A 21,881-nucleotide genomic window follows, 5' to 3' on the forward strand; every position below is an offset into this window, starting at 1 on the left:
TGTAAAACGTCTAAAGTTTCTAAAGAGTCTCTCAAAGTCCAGTCTACTTGGTATTGAAAATCCCATGTGTTATAGAACGGCGGGTCTACTATAAAGAAAACATTTTCCTTGTCTTTATATTTTTCATACAAATCTGTCCAATGACATCTCACAAACTCTATACCCTCAATATATTTTTCTATGTCCTCTTTGAAAACATTTGTATAGTTAAGATATAAAACTTTTGACATAAGTGTTTCAATGTCATGAACTCTTATAGCACCACTATATAATAGTCTAGCAGATATACTATCCCAGTCTATATATTCTGCTTTTTTCAAAACCTCTCTCACAATATTTTTCTTATCTAATGGTATACGTTCCATCTTACCTATAGGTATCTTTTCTTTCAACTCACTCAATATTTTGTTTGTGTCTGGTATATGTTTGAGACGGTTCATATAGTTGTCGAAGTCATTGCATATAATCTTTGAGTCTGGGAATATTGTATGACACAGATGGGATATATAGAAACTTCCACCGAACAAATCTACAAATGTTAGACCATTCGGTAGTTTCTTAAGTTCTCTCAATATAATATCTTTACATCTACTCTTATTTCCAAAGAAGGGTAACGGTGGTTTTGTAAAATTCATTTATATATAATAATAAAAATGTTTTTTCCTGAAAAGTGACAGAAAAGCGGTTTTTGACAGACGTTTTATTGTGACTTCTTCGTAAAGACTTTGTTGAGATTTCTTCGTAAATGAGTGTAAATGACCCAAAAATATATTTTAGGGTAGAAGGTTAGATATAACCTCTTTTCTAACCTCTTTTCTACCCTCTTGAATTTTCATGAATTTCTTCGTAAAGACTTTGTTAAGACTTCTTCATCTAATTTCTCATGAACTTTCTTGTCTATGTTTTGTTGAGATTTCATCGTAAAGACTTTGTTGAGATTTCTTCGTAAATGACCCTAGTAGTATATTTTTGGTGTAAATTTCATGAAAATTCAAGAGGGTAGAAAAGAGGTTAGAAAAGAGGTTATATCTAACCTTCTACCCTAAACATTATTTTTGTCTGATTTTACGATGAAATCTTGACAAAACATTTACGAAGAAGTCTTGACAAAACATTTACGAAGAAATCTTGACAAAACATTTACGAAGAAGTCTTGACAAAACATTTACGAAGAAGTCTTGACAAAACATTTACGAAGAAGTCTTGACAAAACATTTACGAAGAAGTCTTGACAAAACATTTACGAAGAAGTCTTGACAAAACATTTACGAAGAAATCTTGACAAATTCAAGAGGGTAGAAAAGAGGTTAGAAAAGAGGTTATATCTAACCTTCTACCCTAAACATTATTTTTATTGAATTCTGTATAATATTCTGAGTAATATGACAGATGTTTATATAACACTTTCTCCGGTTTATAGGACCTCTCTCATATTCTATCTTGTCATATCAAAACTCATAGTCATGTTTGTCCTCTAAGACTTCATTTATACTAAACATCTTCAGGGCTAGAAGGCACGAAGTGCCTGGAAGCCCCACTACTTTTTTTTTTTTTTTTTTTTTTTTTTTTTTTTTTTTTTGGGCACTAAAGTTTCTTTACAACGATTATTTTTTTATTCTAATTATCGTTATATTGTTATTTTTACTTGGTAACACATATGAGAGAAGGTGACTAATTCTTTCGTTATTTCACAATCTTCAGTAAAAGTTATCTTTTTAACACCTATTAAATAAACATATTAGGAAATATATGATAGATAACATTTTAGCTCAACATAACATATTGGTATTTCTGGTTAGTCAAAAATTGTATCACATGTAAGATATATTTATATATTTATTCAAATTACAATTTAATATATTAAATTACTTGGTGAAATTCAAAATGTAAGAGATTGTATCTCTCAAACTTCCAAGTCCGACTTCATTTGCTGCTACTTCAACAGTATGAAGGTATTCATTAATCTCATCCTTATTGACAGTGTTTCCGAGGTTTCCACCGTCATCTTTGCAGCTCATTGGCATCTTTCTATGAGCGACGTGGCCTTTCGGACAAGCCAAGTCTTGCATCTGGAACTGTTCTATCTTTCTGCAGGATTCCTCGAAGAGCCATCTTTCGATTACTTCTGTATCGTAGACAGCTTTGCAGATAGGACACAAGAAATTGCCTTGCAAACAATTCTGGTCACGCAAAATGTCGATATTTGTTGTATGTAAGCAATGTTTGCAAAGAACAGAAAGGATATACAAATGTAATGATGGATCAACGAATTTGGCGCGTGGATCATGATCACTGACACCTAACAACATCAAAACATTTCTCTTTGTTCCCAAAATGATCTTTCTCAACACGTTTTCGCCACTTTCTGGACATTCACAACCAGCGTTTTCATCATTCAAATTTTCCATTGCAGCGAAAATTGTGTTAAGAAGGACCAAAACATCAGATTTAGTGATATCATGAGGAGATCTGAGTGGATTCTGGAATATTTCTTCAACTCCTTGTTTGGATTTGTAGATGTTTGTTATTTCAAACATCATATCCATTCCTTTTTCTCTGATGAAACGATAAATGTTTTCAGCTTCCAAGAATTTTGTGAAATAGCGCTGTAATTGTTCTCTGAATGAAACACCAATGAAGTTTGCGATGTTCCATTCGTAAGAGATTTCTCCGTTTGCGATGCAATGATAGTTATAATTGTCAATCCAAACGAGTTTGTCGAAACTTGAAATCTCGAGGAAATCAACTCTGTTTGTGAGCTGATTCTGATTTACAGCGTTGATGGCTGATGCCAATGGGAAGTCTCCGTTGTTAACAATAATTCTTGATTGATCAGCGTAAATTACAGGGATGTGTTGTTCCTCAAATTTACTGACCATTTCATTGAAAACATTATTCAAGAACAAGCAATAAACAGAGTGTATTGCAGGGTCATAGAACACGGAATTTGAGTTGCATAACCATGTTCCAACTTGTGCAATCATTTCACTCAAAATTGAACGTTCATCTCCACATTTTTTGATCAGTTTTCCTAAGAAATCTGATAATAGCAAGAAAACGTTTTGAGTTACAACAACTGCGTCTGCTGTTGGAGCAACAGAGAAATCAGAAGCAGAAGGAGCATTGTGAGATGGCAACAACTTATCAAACAATGTCTGGCACTCGATAACAGCTGTAACTCCGAGATAAACAACTCTGATGTCGACACAATGTGACATGTAAATTCCAGGGCGATTTATCATCAACATCTTGTGCGGATCTCCTGGCATTGTGATCAACTGGTTCGAATAAGCGCCACCAATATCTGGCTCGCTGCTTTCTGAGTACCACATGATGTAGTCTGATCTGATTAATTCTCTTGCGAAAACTAAATCCAAGGCTTTCATGCAGAAATCATCAGAAATGTTTCCTAATGGTGTGGAAAGCATCAACGAATAATCCAGTTTCTGTTGGATGTTTCCATTCATTTGGATGAAGCGAGTTGTGAAATGCATGAACGCGTAATCTTGCCAGTTTCTGTGTCTTGATCCTGTTTCTGAAATGTCTGGATCGAGATTGTCATCGGAATGGAGGAAATCCAATGTGACAATCGGATATTGATGTAGAGAAATGATTCCAAGAGGACCGACCAATTGATCGAATTCCAAATGGCTCTGCAACAAAACAACGGAATTGTCTTGTCCACCAATTTTGACAAGTGTTTCATGCAAACTTCTCGCTGCTTCGTGGATCTTCGCAAATGTTTTCACGACGTATTTTGTGAGTGTTACAACACCTGTTGCATCCTTGAGATCATTAAGAGCTGCTTCTTGTAATGGTCTCAATGAAGGAGCTGAAATTTCAATGTTGTCTTTGGAGAAAACGAAAACATTTGCTTCAGCTGTTTTCGCGTTATTCGGGATGTTGACTAAAGCCAATAAACCATTTCCATGTGAGTAGCAGCTGTAGATATAGATTCTGTTCAAAGAGAAGAGTTCTGGCAACATTGCACGCCTTGTTTCCTTCAAGTCTTTGAGCTGCAATTTCAATTTCTTCGATGCAATGATTGATGTTTTGATTGCGCACAAAGCTCTGAACAAAGGAGTGACTTGTGTCTCGTAAACACCTTTGATTCCTGCAGTGTTGAAAGAGGAATTGAACTCTGCTTTGTGCTCAAGGAACTCTTCTTCTGTGAGAGTGAATTGAGTGATGACATCCGGTCTGAATTCGTGAGGAAGATGTTTTTTGACAATTTTAACTTTGTCTTTCAATTCTCTTTCGAAGAATTCAGCGGAAGCTTTCGTGGAATTGATGTAAAAGATGCGAGGAACGGAAACTTCGAGCTTCTTGATAGCGTTCCTAGCAACTTGTACGAAAACAGAGACAACACCTGGTTCAGAAGCAGGTCTGATTTCAATGACTCTCCATTCAGAAAAGCTCTTTGCCTGAATTTGTTCTTGGCTGATCAATGTCCTTGTTTCACGCCATTTCTTCTTTGCTTCAATCAAAGCCAATTGATAAGGTGTTAGATTAGTTGTGTCTCTAACAAATTTCGGTCTTTCGATCTTCTGATGTGCGATAGGAGCAGAAGTAAATTCAATCTTTGTTTGACCTCTTTTGAGGGCTTCTTCTTTTTGTTTCTGAAGAACCCAGTCTGGAGGAGGAACATTGAAATTGTTGAGTTTGATACCTTGTATCAAAGAAGGAATGACGAGAATCTTCTGGATAGCTCCGTAGAATCTCTGTGTGTAGTATTCCCAGTCAACAATGTCTCTGAAATCAGGAGATTTGATGTTTGCATCTCCACACCATCTCTGCAAACAATTAATGATGTTGTCAACAGAATCGTGGAAAATAATGACAGGAATACTTCTTAACGCGACAGATGCCGAAGTAGGAAGTCTTGAAATGATGTATTCGCATTTCAATGACCTTGAATTCAATATAGAATCACCTAAAACTTCAGCCAATCTCTTCGCTGTTGTAGAAGCTGTTGATTTTCTGTCTCCGTATTCTGTCAATGATTTTGACATTGTTGAAGATTCACTCAATAAATCAAGCAACTCGTTATCATCAATTGTTCGTCCGTGAGTTGTCAAGACATTCAAGTACTGGCGGCAGACATCGGCAACGTGATCATACACTTCTTGTCTTGTATGTCCATACATGTATGATTCGAAAACATCTTTCTGGAGCATTTTAATCATCTTCCATTCACCTCTTCTTTTGATTTCGAAACCTTTGAGTTCTGTGATTCTTCCGTGAGAGTTGAAGACAGCGTATCTCTTCTTTAGTTTCTTGCCTTCTTCTCTGGCTGCAGGAAGGAACATCGCGTGGTAAGGACCATCAGGTTCGAAGAAAATTGAGTTTTCTTTGTGAACTCTGTAGATATCATCAGCTTCTGTTGCTCCTCTTTGAACTAATGTATGATATTGGTGATTTGCAAATCCATTATCGACATTTTCATTCAACATGGAGCAAGGGAAATTGAAGCCTTTCTTTTCTCCGTTTTTCATTATCAATGTTTGGAACATTGGAAAAGTATCAGGTAAAGCACACCAAATACCATCAGTATCCAATTCCAAAGGACGTCCTAAACCAGATATGATGGCTCTTGTCTGTTTGATGATTGTGGCTCCTGTGTTTGTAACGACACCAGCCATTTCCATGGACCGCCATCTGGCAGCTGCTCTCATAACGTAACCGTAGAAAGAGTTCAAAATGGCTTTGTGAGCGAGTTGCAAAGAATCATTCAAAAGAATCATCTTCTTCGCAAGTTCTCTTTCTGCCGGTGTTTTAGCGAGATTTAGTTGTTTCGTGTAGTATTTAACTTTGTTTTTATACACGTATCTTCTATCTCTGAACGCTCTGACAGTTTCAATGTAGAAATCATGTGCTTTCATGCAAATAATTGACGTTTTCATGATTTCTTTTTCGACTTTTGGTTTCTGGTAATGTTTCTTACAGAAATTATTTAATCTCTGTTTATAATATTTCGCTTTATCTTGTGTAGACAATTTGTACCAGCTTTGTCCTTCGAATGTTTCTGTTTCTAACTGTCTGATAATTGCTTTGTTTTCATTAGGAGTCGAAGGGAACCATTCACCTCTCCATATCCATTGCATTTTTCTCTGGCATTGGTCACCTTTCATTCTGCATTTTGCACAAAAGTCTTCAGTGACAATAGCTGTTGGTTGGAGTCTGTTTGTGAGAATAATGTTTGGATACATGGCTGCGACATCGAGGTGCATGATTACAGGTGAAACAGATCTATGTGGATTATCTCTGAGGTCTTCCAAAGCGGAGATAATGTTGTGTTTCACTTCATCTAGATTTGCAATATCTTCTTCTTTAATTTTAAGTTCTGTGTTCATGACGAAATTGAAGATTCTCGGGATTCTGTTGATGATATCTTGATATTGTTCAGGGTTGACATTGAACTCTGTTGGAATATCATCTCTAAAGATACCAGACTCGATGGCTTCGACACGACCACCTGAATATGTTTCTGATATCAAAACATGTCCTTCGTGTTCTTTCATTTCATCATTTGTTGTTTTGTTGGGGAAGAAAATGTTGTTTCTGTAAGCTTCTGACATCAACAATGATTCGCACAATGTACCTGTACCTCTGCGCAAACAATCATCTGGATGCAAAGGAATAATAGTACTTAAAGAGAAAATAAAGCCGTGAATGTATTTCTCGTATAAATAATATGTAGCATAAGCATCAGAAACTGAATAATTGGCCAGTCTTTGAGGATCTTCCATACCGAGAGGACAAATATCTTCTGGATCAAGTTCTAATGGGTTGTAGTTGAGTTTGGCCTTTGTAACAGCTTTAAGACCTTGTGAACCGGCTGGAAGATATGAATCTCTTTGTACCCAATGGAAACAATCAATGTGTGGAGCGTAATTCGAAACAAATTCTTCGCCAAACTTGTGGAAACCGATTTCATAGTACATGGAAAGGTTCAAAATGCGAGCGCGCTCTTGAATGAACTCCCAATCGAAGAAATCTCCGTTGAAAGTAACGAAAATGTGTGGTTTAACTTCGCGGATATGGTTAAACCAGCCTTTCAACATCTCACGTTCGTTTGGATAGTTCGTAACGTGAAATTCGCAAAAATATTCAGGTAAAGGAGAGTATTCGAAGTCTTCAATTTCTTCAGAGAACCATTCTCGATTGATAACAAGATACCCTGTACCATCTAACATGTAGGAGATCATCATGATTTGATCTGTTTCGGTATTTGGGAATTGCAAAGGTTGTTTGGAACACTCTATATCGAAGGCTAAAATACGTGGTGTTGGACCTGGTCGCTCTGCATCGTCGTTTTCTGCTTCAAGTGATATTTGTGGTTCGCCGTTGACATTGTCGATATTATACCATCTGCCAACTCTGACATTCGTATCAATGCAAAATCTTTGATAGTATTGGACATCGCACTCACGTAATTCTGCTTTTGTACGAGATAATTCGCCACGAATGGCAACTAAGTCTTTTACATTTGCAAATACAAGCTTTGCCGCATTTCTTCTGTATTCTGTAGTTCCGACATCAATTTTTGTGACGTATTCAATTCTTCGAACTTTTTTATGATCGTTGTAGTCGTTAATTTTATCAAAAGGCATCATAACATAGAAGTACGGTTCAAATATTTTATTGATTCTGAACGTACTTCCATCTGATCTCATGAAATATAAAATTACAGCAGCAAATTCGGTGTCTGAGTCTTCTGGATGAACGGTGGTCGGAAGTATATTGATCAACCAACCGTTTAGGTGCTCGAACTCTGTGATGAGCGGGTACCAAAAGTAATTAATTTGCGTAGACATCGAATTTTTAAACAGACATTTCTTTCTTTTGAGAAATTTTTCCCAAATTGGAATGGATTTCTCAACCTTAATACGTTTAACCATAATTAGTGAACCAAATACAAAATATTTTCTAAATTGTTCGGTAGTTTAATCAATTTTGAGGAAGCAATTTAATCACAGTTTCACTCAGAAATAGTAAAATGATAGGTTTTTGTAGTTATGATAGATTATACACATAAGTGATAATATGCCTAACCAATTTATCCTTAACAGTTTAATATTATTTGTAATTAGTGAACATCAATCCATAACATATTCTTTCTAAGCAAAAATAGCCTATAACAGATACTATATTTAAATTTAAAAGCATAAGACATCCAATTAATGCGATTTTATGAACTTCTCACCAATTAGATTTTGATTCTTATCACATTCATACAATCTATCAACTATATTTTGATTCTAAACATCATATTTCTATATCTCATTAAATTGTGAACTAACAGATACTCAATAGATCTCATAATCTATGAAATGAATTAGACGACTATTAGTTTTTGCCATAACCAATATCTGATATCTTTTCCCAAAAACTATTAAAATGCCAAATTTGTTCAAAATGAGTATTAAATTTTCCAAATCATTTTTGCCATATAAATTTTTTTTTTACACTCTAAATGAGATCTAAAACTTTACCTTTGAAAGCAGATCCTTTTGGGGAATGCGTAAAAATCATCATCCCAACTGATACAGAAAACTCTCAGCAAGAGTTTCTTGCAGCAGTGAAGTGCATTAACCCAGATCTTCAAGATTTAATTTTTATGGCCTTAATTTTGAATTTTAGAAATGTTTTATCAAATATTGCATTGACAAATCTCAGCAAACAAATAAAATTCACCAAACCGAACATCATAGAAGATTTTCCTGACGAATTAATTATAAAATTCGTTAGAAACTTTTATAGATTCAAAGCAAACGATATGACCTATCTAGGAACACTTACAAAGAACTTAGCCATGTCAATACCTCTCAAACATATGAACGAATTTATTGATAACTTATTTTTACGAAATGTCTTTGCATTAGACAAAGAAACAATACCAATATGCGTAATGAGAAGCCCAGATGCTATGACAAGCTTTATTCAGCACTTTGTTCAATCACAGGATTACAGCAAAACATTTCAAAACGTTCTGACATCATTAATGTGTCCAAAGTTCGACCATAACATCCTCGCAAGTATTATCTTACTTTTCCTATCAGATTGTCTTAAAATTGACTCGAAATGTTTTTCATCATTTATTTCTTACTTTTCACGCGCAGTTTCATTCATTCCTTACAACGAATCCATGGATATCAAACAATACGCACTTCTCTACTTCCAAAACATCTTCATTGTTCGTCCAGAAGTGAAAACAATTGTTGTCGGAGTTTTAAAGGAGAGAATGAAGAACAGAATGCTCACACCCAACGAAGCAATCATTATGATACATACCCACGATGACTACAGTATCCACGACATTGCAGAAGCCGCAATTTCCAAAGGAGGTCCAATTTCAATTTTAAATCACATCTCAATGAAGAATGTAATGAATCCCATATACGGAGATCTCCTTGATATCCTTCTCCCAGCATCAATCTGCCTCATGAAAGTCACAAATCGTCATATCCAAACAATCACAACAACAATTCCGGATTTGAAGAAATTTTATTACCTTCCTAACGTTTTGACAGCATGTTTGAACATAAATAGAGTTCCTATCATCTCTGCTTACGCTATTTACCAACCTGTTGCTTCTTGTTTGTTACATATTGTTTCTATTTTTGGAACAACGAAGAAATCACTTCTGAAACCAATTGAAGATGATTTTAGAATATACCCTGACTCTGCTTTAACAGCGTTGTTCATCATGGCATCATCGAATTACGTACAGGACATAAACACTTTCAAAAGAGTCGCAAAAGCAATTATCAAAAATTCAATAAAAAGTGACTTCAAACAAAAAGTGTCAGGATGTGAATTTAACAAGACGATCAGGCACTTTATTGACTTGAAGATGACTGATAATGAGTCAGTACAGAAGTTCATCCTCAAGTGTTTCGTCTATAAACATAAAATGGCTTTGAAACCTTCGAAAGTCATTAAAGACATCGAAAAATTGAAGCCTTTGAAGCTCAGACAACAACAAGAGATGGAAAAGCAGATGGAAGAACAAAGCGATGACGAGGATGACTTGGATAACGTAAAGACACCAAGAGAATTCTATCAGCCAACTGATGATTTGACAACAATTGCAGAACCAGGAATTTCAAAGAAAAGTGACATTCCTAAACAAAAAATTGAGAGTCCAAAGAAGAGTCCTGTAAGTACATTCACTTTCGAAACACCACAACAACCTATTCAACAAGAAAAGCCAAAACAAGAACAAAAACAACCAGAACAAAAAGTAGAACAAAAACAAACAGAACAAAAAGTGACAATTCAAAAACCTCCGGAAGAAAAACCAGCAAAACCACCTGTTTCAACAGGATCCAACTTGAGAAACTCAAAGACACAAGAGTATGTTGTTGAGAAACTTCCAAACTTCGATCCGAACCTTACAGATAAAAAGGAAACACCACAAACACCAAAAAAAGTTACTGTCGAAGTTCCAAAAGAAACTCAACAACAACAACAGCAGCAACAAGGTCAAAGAGGAATTATTAAAGGCTTCTTTGGAATGTTCAACTTCTTAAGGAACATTGCAAGTAATGATGTTTTCGAGGAAGAGAAAACAACAGAAGAAAAACCACTCAAATTAGAAAAGAAACCAAATGCTCCTGGAAATGCAAATGCCGTGCAGAAATCACAGCCTGTTTTCAAGAATATCGAGATCAGCGATGAAGAACTTTCACTTTCTGTTGATGAAGAACTTGAAGCTCCTTCAATCAACTTGTCTGAAGAAGAAAGTTCTGAAAGCGAACCTCTCGATGACTTGCAGTCTATTTACGCGAAATAATTCGGATTAATGATGATTTGAATTCATCAAAATCCAACAAATTTCTTTTTTTAAAATGTTATATATTTTTATTTTAATCAAAAGTTTTAATATATTATATTTACTTTATATGTAGATGTGTCCATTCCAATCAATACATATTTTGCTGAAGTGTGTCAGTCAATTCTCTTGAAGTCGTTAAGGCTTCACTAATTGTTGATTGAATCTTTAAAAATTGGATTACCTTGAGATTTATCAAATTATCTCGGACTTTTCAGAGAATTGAGCTCAGGCTCAGTTCTCTGAAATAGTCCGATGGTAATTACTAGTCTTCATCTGCTTTCAATGATTAGCTTGATTTTATGGGAACCTTAAGGTACGAAAGCAGATGAAGACTTTATAATTTTTAGCGGCCTACATAAAAATGTGCTTATTTCCGAAAATGATAAATCACTATTTATATGTATTGTAGGGCTTATTTTTGAACTTTTTAAAAATTTTTTGTAAAACTTTTTGTTATGTTACGATTTTTAAGTATTTTGAGCTTGAATTTCTTTCGTAGATTTAAAAATAGCATGAAAGTTCATAATTACATTGAGATTGAAATTAACATCTTTTTGAATATAGATCTTCTAGATGAGAAAGCTCATGATATTAAACAAAAATATCGTATTAAAGTAGATAGCAACATTAAATTCTTTAGTATTTGTTCTTTAAGAACTTTTGATAATAACTAACGGCTTTTTTGAAATGGCGGAGCACGAATATGATCATTATTTATACAATGAGCTTACAGAAAGATATAGGTTATATCAAGAAACTTTTTCATCATTCATGCGAATCAAAACAACAGAAATTGAAGAAATTCAAAAAATTTACCAAACGATTAAAACGAATTTACTTGATACAAAGATATTTTCACCAAAAAGGATATACAATTTAATTTTTATCGCTTATAAATATAATAACCGATATTTAAAATCCTATTGGATGATTCTCAAATTACTTTTTGAAGAAACTCATGTAAAACCAGAATTTTTCCCTCTCGAAGTTTCGGAACATTTCTTTTATAAAGAATACAACTTACCCATTGATGAATACCACAAAAAACAATTCAAACTTTGGGAACTTGATAATTATTCAATGGATATCCATGAAAAGAATACAATCTACAGGTCCATTATGGAAGATGACGTAGCATCTTTTGTAAAATTCACAGAAGAAGAAACATTCAATAAAGATCAACGTCTCAAAAGTGAATTATATCCGAAATCAAATGATGGATTATCGCTTCTTGAATTATGTTGCTATCATGGATCAGTTGGCTGTTTTAAGCTGTTAATAACAAAATTCAAATCAGAAATCACACAGAGATGTCTTCAATTATCATTTTTAGGAAAGAACAAGAACCAGATGAAAAATGTATGAAATATGCTATTATTTCATTCAACATTGATTTTGTTACTTTTTTGAAGGATGAATATGAAATTGATATTGATTTAAAAGTATGCAGTAAATATCTAAATCTTCAAGCATTCTTTATCAATCTCGATATGACATTCGATTTTCAGAAAAGTTTTATTTATTCTCCTTGCTTTTCGCTTCTTTCTCTTGTTGAGTGTTTGAAATCAAATTGTGATGATATCAATGCTCGAGGGATTAATGGTTCAGGAGCTATTCATTTCGCAGCAACATATGATTGCAAAGAAATATTGCAATTTCTTATTTTGAATGGAGCTGAGATTAATTCTCAGCGTGATAATGGAACCACTGCACTTCATATTGCAGCTATCAGAAACAATATAAAAATAGCAGAAATTCTTATTTTACATGGTCATGACATTAATATTCAAAGCTATAATGGATGTACTCCTCTTCTTTTTGCTGCAGCATTCAACAGTCCAGAAATAGTAAAGCTCCTTATTTCTCATGGTGCTGATATAAATATTAAAACTGATGACGGAAGATCTGCCCTTCATCTTGCATCTGGTTTTAATCATAAAGAAATAGTGGAACTTCTTTTATTGCAAGGTGCACAAATTAATGAACAAGATAGTAATGGAATGTCTGTTCTTTATTATGCAGCCCTTCGAAATTGTACAGAACTCGCAAAACTTTTTATTTTGCATGGCGCAAATATTAATGCAAGAGAAGTTAATGGATGTACATCTCTTCATTGTGCATCTAGTATGAAAAATAAAGAAATCGTTGAATTTCTTATTTTACATGGAGCAGATATTACATGCAAAAAATAATGATGCAGCAATAATAGAAATTCTTATTTTACATGGCGCAAACATTAATGTAAAAGGAAAATATGGATACACGCCTCTTATGAGTGCAGCAGCAAATCAAGGCAAAGAATCAGCAGAACTTCTAATTTCACAAGGAGCAGATATTGAAACCAAAAACGATGAAGGAAGAACTGCTATTCTAGTGGCTGTTATTCAAAACTCTCAAGAAATCGTAGAACTTCTTAATTCACATGGTGAAGATATTGATTTAAAAGATATATATGGAAATACTGCTCTTCATTTGGCAATAATGAACAAAAGAATAGATATAGCAAAGCTTTTAATTATGAAAGGTGCTAATGTAAACTCTAAAAATTCAATTGGAGCTACAGCTCTTCATTGCGCTGTAACTGTGAATTTGAAAGAAATTGTCGAACTCCTTGCTACATCAGGTGCAAATTTGGATGCTAGAACCAATTCTGAACTTACTGCTCTTCATATTGCGGTAGAGGGTGGTATTTTTGAACAATGAAATTATATTTATATGTTATTATCTTGGTTTGAATTTTTTTAACTCCAAAATTGCAAAAGTGACAAAATATTTGACAAAAATATAAAATAACCGTTGATAGAAAAAAATTTTAATGTTCCCACTTCTCTAGGTTGAGCGAAAATATTATTAATTTGTCAGGAAGTATCATATATGAGTTCAATAAAGCTTATACTGGTAATATTGTTATTACTAACCCTGTTTATAAAACTATTTATGATCGGGCGTGCCTTAGATGTAATTGTGCATCATTAGATTTATCTAAATCATCTATACAATACATTAATGACGAAGCATTCTTTTTTTGTTATAAACTGACAACTTTAATATTGCCAGATTCTTTAATTACAATTAGGAGGAATACTTTTGCAATAAGTCCTATCTCATCTGTGCATTTTGGACCAAATTTAAGATATTTTGATGGCTATTCGTTTAACCAATGTCCGAATTTGAATACATTTTCTATCGATGAAAATAATGAATATTATACAGTAGTAAATAACTTTGTTTACAGTAAAGATATGACTAAACTTGTTCGAACCCCTATTATCTTTGAAGAAGAAGATATTCCTAATAAAGAAAGCATTACTACTTTTGGAAACAGTTTCTGTTCCGGAGCTTCAATTCATAAATTTAAAGGTTGGGAAAATTTGAGTAAATTTGATGAAATTGGATTTCATGTTAATCTCAATCTAACAGTCGTTGACTTATCTAAGACTAATATAACTATACTTCCTAAATTTGCTTTTCATAATTTGCTTAAAATTGAGAGGTCATTTTCAAATAGTCGTAATTATCAAATCGATTTTTTAAGCATTTACACTAACAGAATTCAAAAATTATTTATAAAATGTAATATAAATATGATTAGATATGGACATTACCATATAAATTTTGCACTTTACTGATAACCTTAATTTAAAAAATCTCTCTGAGCGAGGCTATTGTTGATTCACAAGGGGAAAGAATTAAAAAGTTTAATACATCATTCACAGGAACTATTAAAATCACCTCTCACGTATACACTATCATTGGAACTGAAGCTTGTTCCAATTGTTTGTGCACTGGACTTGATTTAAGCCAATCTTATATAGAGGTAATTGAATCTGGTGCGTTCTTAAGGGCTAAACTTACAAGTATTATCTTCTCGCCTTATGTAACAACATTAAATGAAAATACATTTGGCCTATGTCCTATTACATCAATAAATATTGTATCCTCCATGAGATATATGACAGGATTTTCATTTAATCAATGTCCTTTCCTAGATATTCTGACCGCTGATCCACAAAATCCATATTTTTATTCTGAAAATAATTTCATTTTTTCGAAAAATGGAGATACATTAGTTCGCACTCCAATTAACTTTGAAGAAGAAGACATATCTCATAAAGAAAATATCAAAGTGTTGGGCAGGTGCCTCAGTAGCGGCAGTACATATAAACAGTTTATTGGATGGGAAAATCTTTCGAGAATTGATGGATTTACATTTCATGCAAGTCCTAATCTGAAATTAGTTGATTTATCAATGACCAATATCACTTCGATTCCAGAATACTCATTTAGGACGTGCCCCATATTAACTGACATTCGACTTCCTGGAAATCTAACCAGTTTGCAAAATTATGCGTTTCACATCAATGACAAACTTAGATCAATTTTTCTCCCAAATAAAGTTTCTGAAATCAATAAATTTGCTTTTAATCAATTACCTAATCTGAGATTATTAACTTATTACGGCGAAACATCATTCGATGCCCTTAATATAATTAATGAATGCCCTCTGTTAAAAACCGTTCGCGTGATTTTTACATATCCTTCAGATAAATTTGGGGAAATCAATGTTGTAAGAAACGCTTATATGCTTGGAAATAGCGAATTATGTCCATCTATAAATTATAAAAGTAGTATGTTCAATTTTAATTCAATTTCGTTATATACTGTTTTTATCTCAATGTAAAGATATTTATATTTACTCTATATAATATCAAAGAACATTAAAGTAAGAATCTCTGCAGCTTTTTCATTATGTGGAATTGTATCTGTCCAGTTACCATCTTCCATCATATAAATTTTTTGTATCAATTAATTGAAATAGAAAATCAAGATTCTGTAATATCAATATATTAAAAAGCCTTTGTCAATTGCATCAACATTTATTCTAGATTTATTTCATTCTGAGGCAAAATACTTCTACGAAATTTCACATATCCAGATGATACTACACAATACTAATTCTCGAATTCTATTGGCAGTAACTCATTCAGCAACTTAATTAATTGATACAAACTTAAATCTATCATCAACGATTTCACATTTTCTTTTTACTATAGAGCACAGGAAATACTATATATCCCATAACAGCTTTTGACCCACTTTAATTATTTTGTTATTGAGGATCTAATGTATACAATGCAAGTAGAAACTCAATTTTTAAACTCAGTAATTACGTACTTTTCACAATATATGACTCTAAAACAACCTTAATTTTACCGATATGCACTTTTTGTAGAACGGTTTCTAAAAACCGATTTTATTTTAATTAGCTGAGTGATCATATTGTTAATGCATCGGGAAGTATTATATATGAGTTTGATACATCATATGCTGGAAGCATTATCATTACAAACACCATATACAAAATAATTTTTAATCAAGCGTGTTATAGTGGTTTATGCACATCCTTAGATTTATCACAATCAAAAATTGAATCTATAAATGACGAAGCATTCCTTTTCTGTAGGAATCTTGCAACTTTCATTTTATCAGATTCTCTAATTTCAATTGGAGCTAACACTTTCGCGATACTATCTATCTCATCTGTGCATTTTGGACCAAATTTAAGATCTTTTACTGGTTTTTCATTTAACCAATGTCCAAATTTGAATACATTTTCGATCGATGAAAATAATCAGTACTTTACAGTTGTCAATAACTTTGTTTTCAGTAAAGATATGAGTAGACTTGTTCGAACCCCTATTATCTTTGAAGAAGAAGATATCCCTAATAAAGAAAATATTACTACATTTGGAGTCGGTTTTGATTCCGGAGCGACACTTCATAATTTTAAAGGTTGGGAAAAGCTGAGTAAAATTGAAGATTTCGGATTTCATGCTAATCATAATTTAGAAATTATTGATGTATCTATGACAAAAATCACTGCACTGCCTAATTTAGCATTCTGTGATTTGGATAATTTGAAAACATTGATATTACCTGCTAAATTGAATGAACTTAAATTTGAATCCATAACTCATATTCCAAAATTGTATACATTATCTCTTCCTTCTTCCATAAATCTTATAGCTGATCAATGTTTTAATTATTTAAATAATTTGAAAGTTATTTGCTATTATGGAAATGTATCGTTTTCAGGAAAGAATTTGTTTAATAATTGTCCGAATGTGAAATATATTCGTGTTTGTCCTTTGTATCCATCAGAGAAGTTTTCATCATTTAATGTTTCATTCGATGCATTTCAACTTGGTGAAACTATGATAACATGTCCTTCAATCAAAAACATTCCATGTTCTTCCACCTTTCACTTTATTAGCTATTCTGTTTTCATTTTAATCTAAAATTAACTATTATCTTTGAACAATGAAATTATGTTTATGTGTTATTCTCTTATGTTAAATATCAAAAATGGTTTGAATTTTTTTAACTCCAAAATTGCAAAAGTGACAAATTATTTGACAAAAGATAAAATAACCGTTGGTAGAAAAAAATTTTAATGTTCCCACTTCTCTAGGTTGAGCGAAAATATTATTAATTTGTCAGGAAGTATCATATATGAGTTCAATAAAGCTTATACTGGTGATAATTATATTTGTGCAATGGCTGTTAGGCGCAAAAAGTGACACTCATATATCCACTCGGTGCTTTCTTCACAAGAGTTCCGAGCGGCGATATCCCTAAAGCACCCATTGTTCCATGTATAATTATAATACTCATTCTGTTTAAGTAAAACTTTAAACAATAAGATCTTATATTTATATTTTTATGACTTAAATTTGATTCATTCGGCTCTGGCCAAATAATTCAATTCGTCGAATTATTATAAAATTTCAAATTTCAGGCGAGCGGATACATAGAAAAGAAAACCTTAAACAATTTGTGAGCATGTCAAAACGTTGTAATTGTTCCGAAATTCATCGAGGATCGTAGAGATACCCTATTGTCAATTAAAAAATTTAACATCTTAATAAATTAAGGGTAAAGAACACTTTTCACCTGAAAAATGCAAGAAGATTCAGCTGGGAAGAATATTACATCACTCAAAATAAAAATGAAAAGACACAACGGAGAAGATCTATTTGATACGACAAGTGATAATAATTATTATGTTTTTCTTTTTTTTATTTGAAGATTGCAAAGAAAATGGTGCAATTTTTATTGTTGTTCCAATTGAAAACTGTGCACTCATTGAAGACTCTACATTTATTAGCTGTAGAGCAACAGATGCAGGTGGATCTCTTACCTATAGCTGTGAAGAAGGACAAATTGTTCAGCAACGAACTTGCTATTTTGCGTCAAAAGCTGACCAATATATGACATTTGTGCAGAGCGGTAAAAACTCTTCTTTTTATAAGGACTACTTATTTGAAATTTCGGTTTCGGAATGCAGCATAAATGAGGCAGAAGGACGCTGTACAATTAGCATTGGATATGGCGATATTTCCAGCCAAAATGTACTGGAAAAAATTTGACTTTAGTCCTAAAATTAATACTATCCATTCATTGATTGATTATAAATTACGCTAAATTTCTTTGAATTCCCCAATCGAAATAAAAGTTTTGACAAATATTAAGATAAATATATAAAGATAACTTTTCGAACGAGTTTAGATTAGAACGTTTAATGTTTATTCATTAAAATCATGAATTTATAATTTTGATAATAAAATTATAAAACATAAACATTATAAAAACATTTACTAACAATAACAACAATTATACATGGGATAATTAAGAACAGAAATCCTTAAAAATCGAAATCTGACCAATCTGTTTCTTCATCTGAACAATCTGTAGCATAAGACAAGCTACTAAGTGTAAGTATTGTCTTTTTCTTTCTATGAAATCTGTTGTCGCTTTCTGTACGTGAAATATGATTTCTTCTGGTTTTCTTTTTATTGTTAAGATTCCAATTTTGTGGATCCATAGCAGCTACAGAATTATTTAATATAGCTTGCTGTAAGTCAAGTGTTTCTGCTTCAGTCATAACCATTTCTGGTTTATCCCATGGCCTTCTTACCCATGTATTTGGAATCTTTTTCGGAACAGTCTTAGTATTGTATCTTTCAATTTTCTTCCTCTCTGTTTCAGTCTGTGGCTTTGGTGGATTTGATTCAGCGATATCTAGGAGTTGGCCCGAATGAAAGTACTTGGTATTAGGATCAGTAAACATTCGACTCTCAAGGATTTCTAGGCTCTGATGCATTAATACCAAATCGTATGACTGAGTTTTTGATGAAGATTTTGCCGAATGGCTTGAAAAATCACTATCAGCTGCATCCCATGTTGGAGTAAGAATACGGCTGGGTCTATAGTCTTGAGCTGGTGGAGTTGCTGACATTTCACCAAAATCTGGAATATCAAAATCAGTATTAATTGGAGTAATACTCCTATTGTATTTATTGCGAGCAACTTTTGCAGGCGGAGGCGGGGGTGGAGCCGTTGTTTTTGAAGGAATCTTCGGTGTTTTTACAAACATCCGAAGAAAATTCTGTAAAAGCGAGGGATTTTCGACCATTTTCTTGATGGCACTCTCTAAGGCCGGTGAAGACTTAAACACATTCACAGGAGGATCCTTCAGAGGCTCCTGTATGTTAACTTGCTGCATCACGAGCGCCATTCCGAAATTTTCTATTCCAGTTAGTTCACTTTATTTAAAATCCAATTTTAATTAATAATCGGATTCAGCTCCGAAAATAGATTATATTGTTGTGGTTAAGTACGATCAATGTTGCTATCCGATAAAAATTAACAACCTTTGATAATGAGATCTTGATTGTATGAGGAAAATTATTATCGGTGATATAATTTAGCTATATCAGTGCTCGCTTGCTGCAACTTTCAAGATTCGAATTCAAATTTCCTTATTGAACGCTAAATTAAAGGATTTAAATGGAGTTGATAAATATTTGCTGAAAAGAATTATATTTCCTAATGAATTAATCGATTTCAAAAAAGAGTATTTCAATAAACATTTGAAAACTGCGTTAAAGAGTAAACATAGTTATGCAATGGTCATGAAATTCTATTTCAAAGCGATAGGATTAAACTTTTTGTGTTTTCGAAAAGAAATTCCTAATAATTTTGTTTTCGATCTTAATTATGAGTAGGTGCCAAAAGTGCTTACTCTTAAACAACCGTCGGATTTCCGGGTGAAATCGTGACACACTTTCGTCTTTCGTAGGCAGTGGTGGTTGTTACAAAAGGTAACTTCGAATGTAGCGTGAAATCTGCAAAAAAAATTCTGAAATTTGAATGGAGAACACAAAAATTGAATAGTTTACGTCAATAAAAAAGAGAAAAATGAAGCCAATGTGTCTCGAACCTAGGACTTAGAGCAGCAATCCCACTGTTTATCCCATTACACTACCTGCATCTCTCAACTCAGTGAATGAGATCAACTATATGATAACTTTTTCCCCATTATATTCTTGTGGAAAAGTGACAAATAGCAACTTTGACCCTCTCTCTCTTAATTATTCATTCAATGTTGTTTTTACGAAAGACTTAAAGGAAAAGAATAGATGTATTGTACATTTTCTAATTTTGAATGGTTATGAAGAAATAGCAGAAACACTTATTTTACACGGTGCAGATCTTAATGCCAAAAGCGCTAATGCATTAACTGCAATCCATTTAGCAACAGAGAGAAACCTCAAAAACATATTGGAATTGCTTATTTCACATGGTGCCAATGTTAATGAAAAGGGTAATCTTGGATTGACTGCCCTTCATATTGCATCTCAGAAAAACCATAAAGTATCAGCAGAATTTCTTATTTCACATGGAGCAAACGTCAATGAAAAAATTATTGACGGAACAACAACTCTTCAAATTGCTACACATTATAATAGCGTAGATACAGCAAAAATTCTTATTTTACATGGTGCAAATGTCAATGAAAAAGATAAAGATGGCAAGACTGCTCTTCATCATTTTACACAGAAAAACAGCAAGGAAACAATCGAATCTCTTATTTCACATGGTGCAAATGTTAATGGACAAGATAATGATGGTAGAACTGCTCTTGAATATGCAATCGAAAATATTTGCCAAGATGCATTGGAAATTCTTATCTCTCATGTTATGGATATTGAAGCTGAATAATTTTCTGATTTATGCTTAAAATCGATATCTTTCATTTAACTTCACATGACATTTTAGAATAAAAGATGTAAATTTTCATTTCTGAATAACGGCAATTTTTAATCTTATTCAAATGAACATATATTACGAAAGATCTAGAACTTCCATCATTAAACAATATCAAAGTTGTATTAGTACACGGTATGATCTATATAAACTTCGTGATGATACTTTTAACGGTAATTAAAAATAATTTGATCAAAGAAAACATAATTATTGTAAGATTTATTTTGAGAGATTTTAATAATATTTTCACAAAATTATTAGATTTATTTATACTTTGATAAAATTTCACATGATATGGTGATAACAATGAGAGTAATAAAAGTGACATTGTAATCGAATAGAAAATTCCACCCAAGGTGTCTTATATACAAAATCAAACGATTTTGCTATATGTGGAACCAACGATTCTTCAGTTAGCAATAACGCTAGAGCAAATATTGATTCGAATACAATTTACATTCTTAATTATTATGAAAGTTTACCGGTTACACAAATTGGAAAGGCAGCATTTCGATATAATTAAATTGTGCGTACAATATATTTACCAAAGAATGTTGAATATGCTTTTTGGGATTCATTTTCATATTGTGATAACTTAGAAAATATATACTTTGAAGAAGATAGTCATTTATTTTATGTGTATTCAGGTTTTATATATTCAAATAAGAAAATTAAACATATTCGCATTCCGAAGTCGATATCTTTAGTTCCAACTTATCTATCACTTGGAGGCAACATAAATATTCAGACTGTTACATATTGTGGGCTTGCAAAATTTCCTAATTTTACATTTTCCCGTTGGGAACACTGGGATGAATTATATTGTCCAAAATCTATATATGTTGTGGAAAATTATTCATATGATAATTTTGGCGGTTGCTCAAATATTGTTCGCATGAAACAATGCCCAATTTATCCACAAATACCATGT

The 21,881-nt window shown here is 32.8% G+C and overlaps 10 protein-coding genes across 10 annotated transcripts; 8 read left to right on the top strand and 2 right to left on the bottom strand.

Moving 5' to 3' along the window:
- Window positions 1-1,817: 1,817 nt before the first annotated feature.
- On the bottom strand, window positions 1,818-3,218 carry TVAGG3_0599640 (DNA replication proofreading; the record flags this gene model as incomplete). The annotated part of the gene is made up of 1 exon (XM_001317590.2): window positions 1,866-3,218. The coding sequence occupies one exon, from the start codon at window positions 3,216-3,218 to the stop codon at window positions 1,866-1,868; it is 1,353 nt and encodes a 450-aa protein (XP_001317625.1).
- A 999-nt stretch (window positions 3,219-4,217) lies between these two features.
- Window positions 4,218-4,508, top strand: TVAGG3_0599650 (uncharacterized protein; the record flags this gene model as incomplete). The annotated part of the gene is made up of 1 exon (XM_001317591.1): window positions 4,218-4,508. One exon carries the CDS (start codon window positions 4,218-4,220, stop codon window positions 4,506-4,508), a length of 291 nt encoding a protein of 96 aa, XP_001317626.1.
- A 238-nt stretch (window positions 4,509-4,746) lies between these two features.
- On the top strand, window positions 4,747-5,070 carry TVAGG3_0599660 (uncharacterized protein; the record flags this gene model as incomplete). Its single annotated transcript, XM_001317592.1, has 1 exon — window positions 4,747-5,070. One exon carries the CDS (start codon window positions 4,747-4,749, stop codon window positions 5,068-5,070), a length of 324 nt encoding a protein of 107 aa, XP_001317627.1.
- Window positions 5,071-8,459: 3,389 nt separating this feature from the next.
- TVAGG3_0599670 (uncharacterized protein) lies at window positions 8,460-10,875 on the top strand (the record flags this gene model as incomplete). The annotated part of the gene is made up of 1 exon (XM_001317593.1): window positions 8,477-10,798. One exon carries the CDS (start codon window positions 8,477-8,479, stop codon window positions 10,796-10,798), a length of 2,322 nt encoding a protein of 773 aa, XP_001317628.1.
- Window positions 10,876-11,527: 652 nt separating this feature from the next.
- TVAGG3_0599680 (spectrin binding) lies at window positions 11,528-11,712 on the top strand (the record flags this gene model as incomplete). The annotated part of the gene is made up of 1 exon (XM_001317594.2): window positions 11,528-11,712. A coding segment is annotated over one exon (185 nt), but the record flags the coding sequence as incomplete, so codon positions are not given.
- A 438-nt stretch (window positions 11,713-12,150) lies between these two features.
- Window positions 12,151-13,032, top strand: TVAGG3_0599690 (cyclin-dependent kinase inhibitor 2C-related family; the record flags this gene model as incomplete). Its single annotated transcript, XM_001317595.1, has 1 exon — window positions 12,151-13,032. One exon carries the CDS (start codon window positions 12,151-12,153, stop codon window positions 13,030-13,032), a length of 882 nt encoding a protein of 293 aa, XP_001317630.1.
- A 79-nt stretch (window positions 13,033-13,111) lies between these two features.
- TVAGG3_0599700 (Ankyrin repeat family) lies at window positions 13,112-13,543 on the top strand (the record flags this gene model as incomplete). The annotated part of the gene is made up of 1 exon (XM_001317596.1): window positions 13,112-13,543. One exon carries the CDS (start codon window positions 13,112-13,114, stop codon window positions 13,541-13,543), a length of 432 nt encoding a protein of 143 aa, XP_001317631.1.
- A 2,531-nt stretch (window positions 13,544-16,074) lies between these two features.
- TVAGG3_0599710 (ribonuclease inhibitor domain-containing protein) lies at window positions 16,075-17,263 on the top strand (the record flags this gene model as incomplete). The annotated part of the gene is made up of 1 exon (XM_001317597.2): window positions 16,516-17,111. A coding segment is annotated over one exon (596 nt), but the record flags the coding sequence as incomplete, so codon positions are not given.
- Window positions 17,264-18,177: 914 nt separating this feature from the next.
- On the bottom strand, window positions 18,178-19,872 carry TVAGG3_0599720 (uncharacterized protein; the record flags this gene model as incomplete). The annotated part of the gene is made up of 1 exon (XM_001317598.1): window positions 18,546-18,791. One exon carries the CDS (start codon window positions 18,789-18,791, stop codon window positions 18,546-18,548), a length of 246 nt encoding a protein of 81 aa, XP_001317633.1.
- Window positions 19,873-20,203: 331 nt separating this feature from the next.
- Window positions 20,204-21,161, top strand: TVAGG3_0599730 (cyclin-dependent kinase inhibitor 2C-related family; the record flags this gene model as incomplete). Its single annotated transcript, XM_001317599.2, has 1 exon — window positions 20,204-20,905. The coding sequence occupies one exon, from the start codon at window positions 20,204-20,206 to the stop codon at window positions 20,903-20,905; it is 702 nt and encodes a 233-aa protein (XP_001317634.1).
- Window positions 21,162-21,881: the final 720 nt, after the last annotated feature.

Source organism: Trichomonas vaginalis, chromosome II, assembly GCF_026262505.1.
Source record: "Trichomonas vaginalis G3 chromosome II, whole genome shotgun sequence".
Classification (NCBI taxonomy): domain Eukaryota; phylum Parabasalia; order Trichomonadida; family Trichomonadidae; genus Trichomonas; species Trichomonas vaginalis.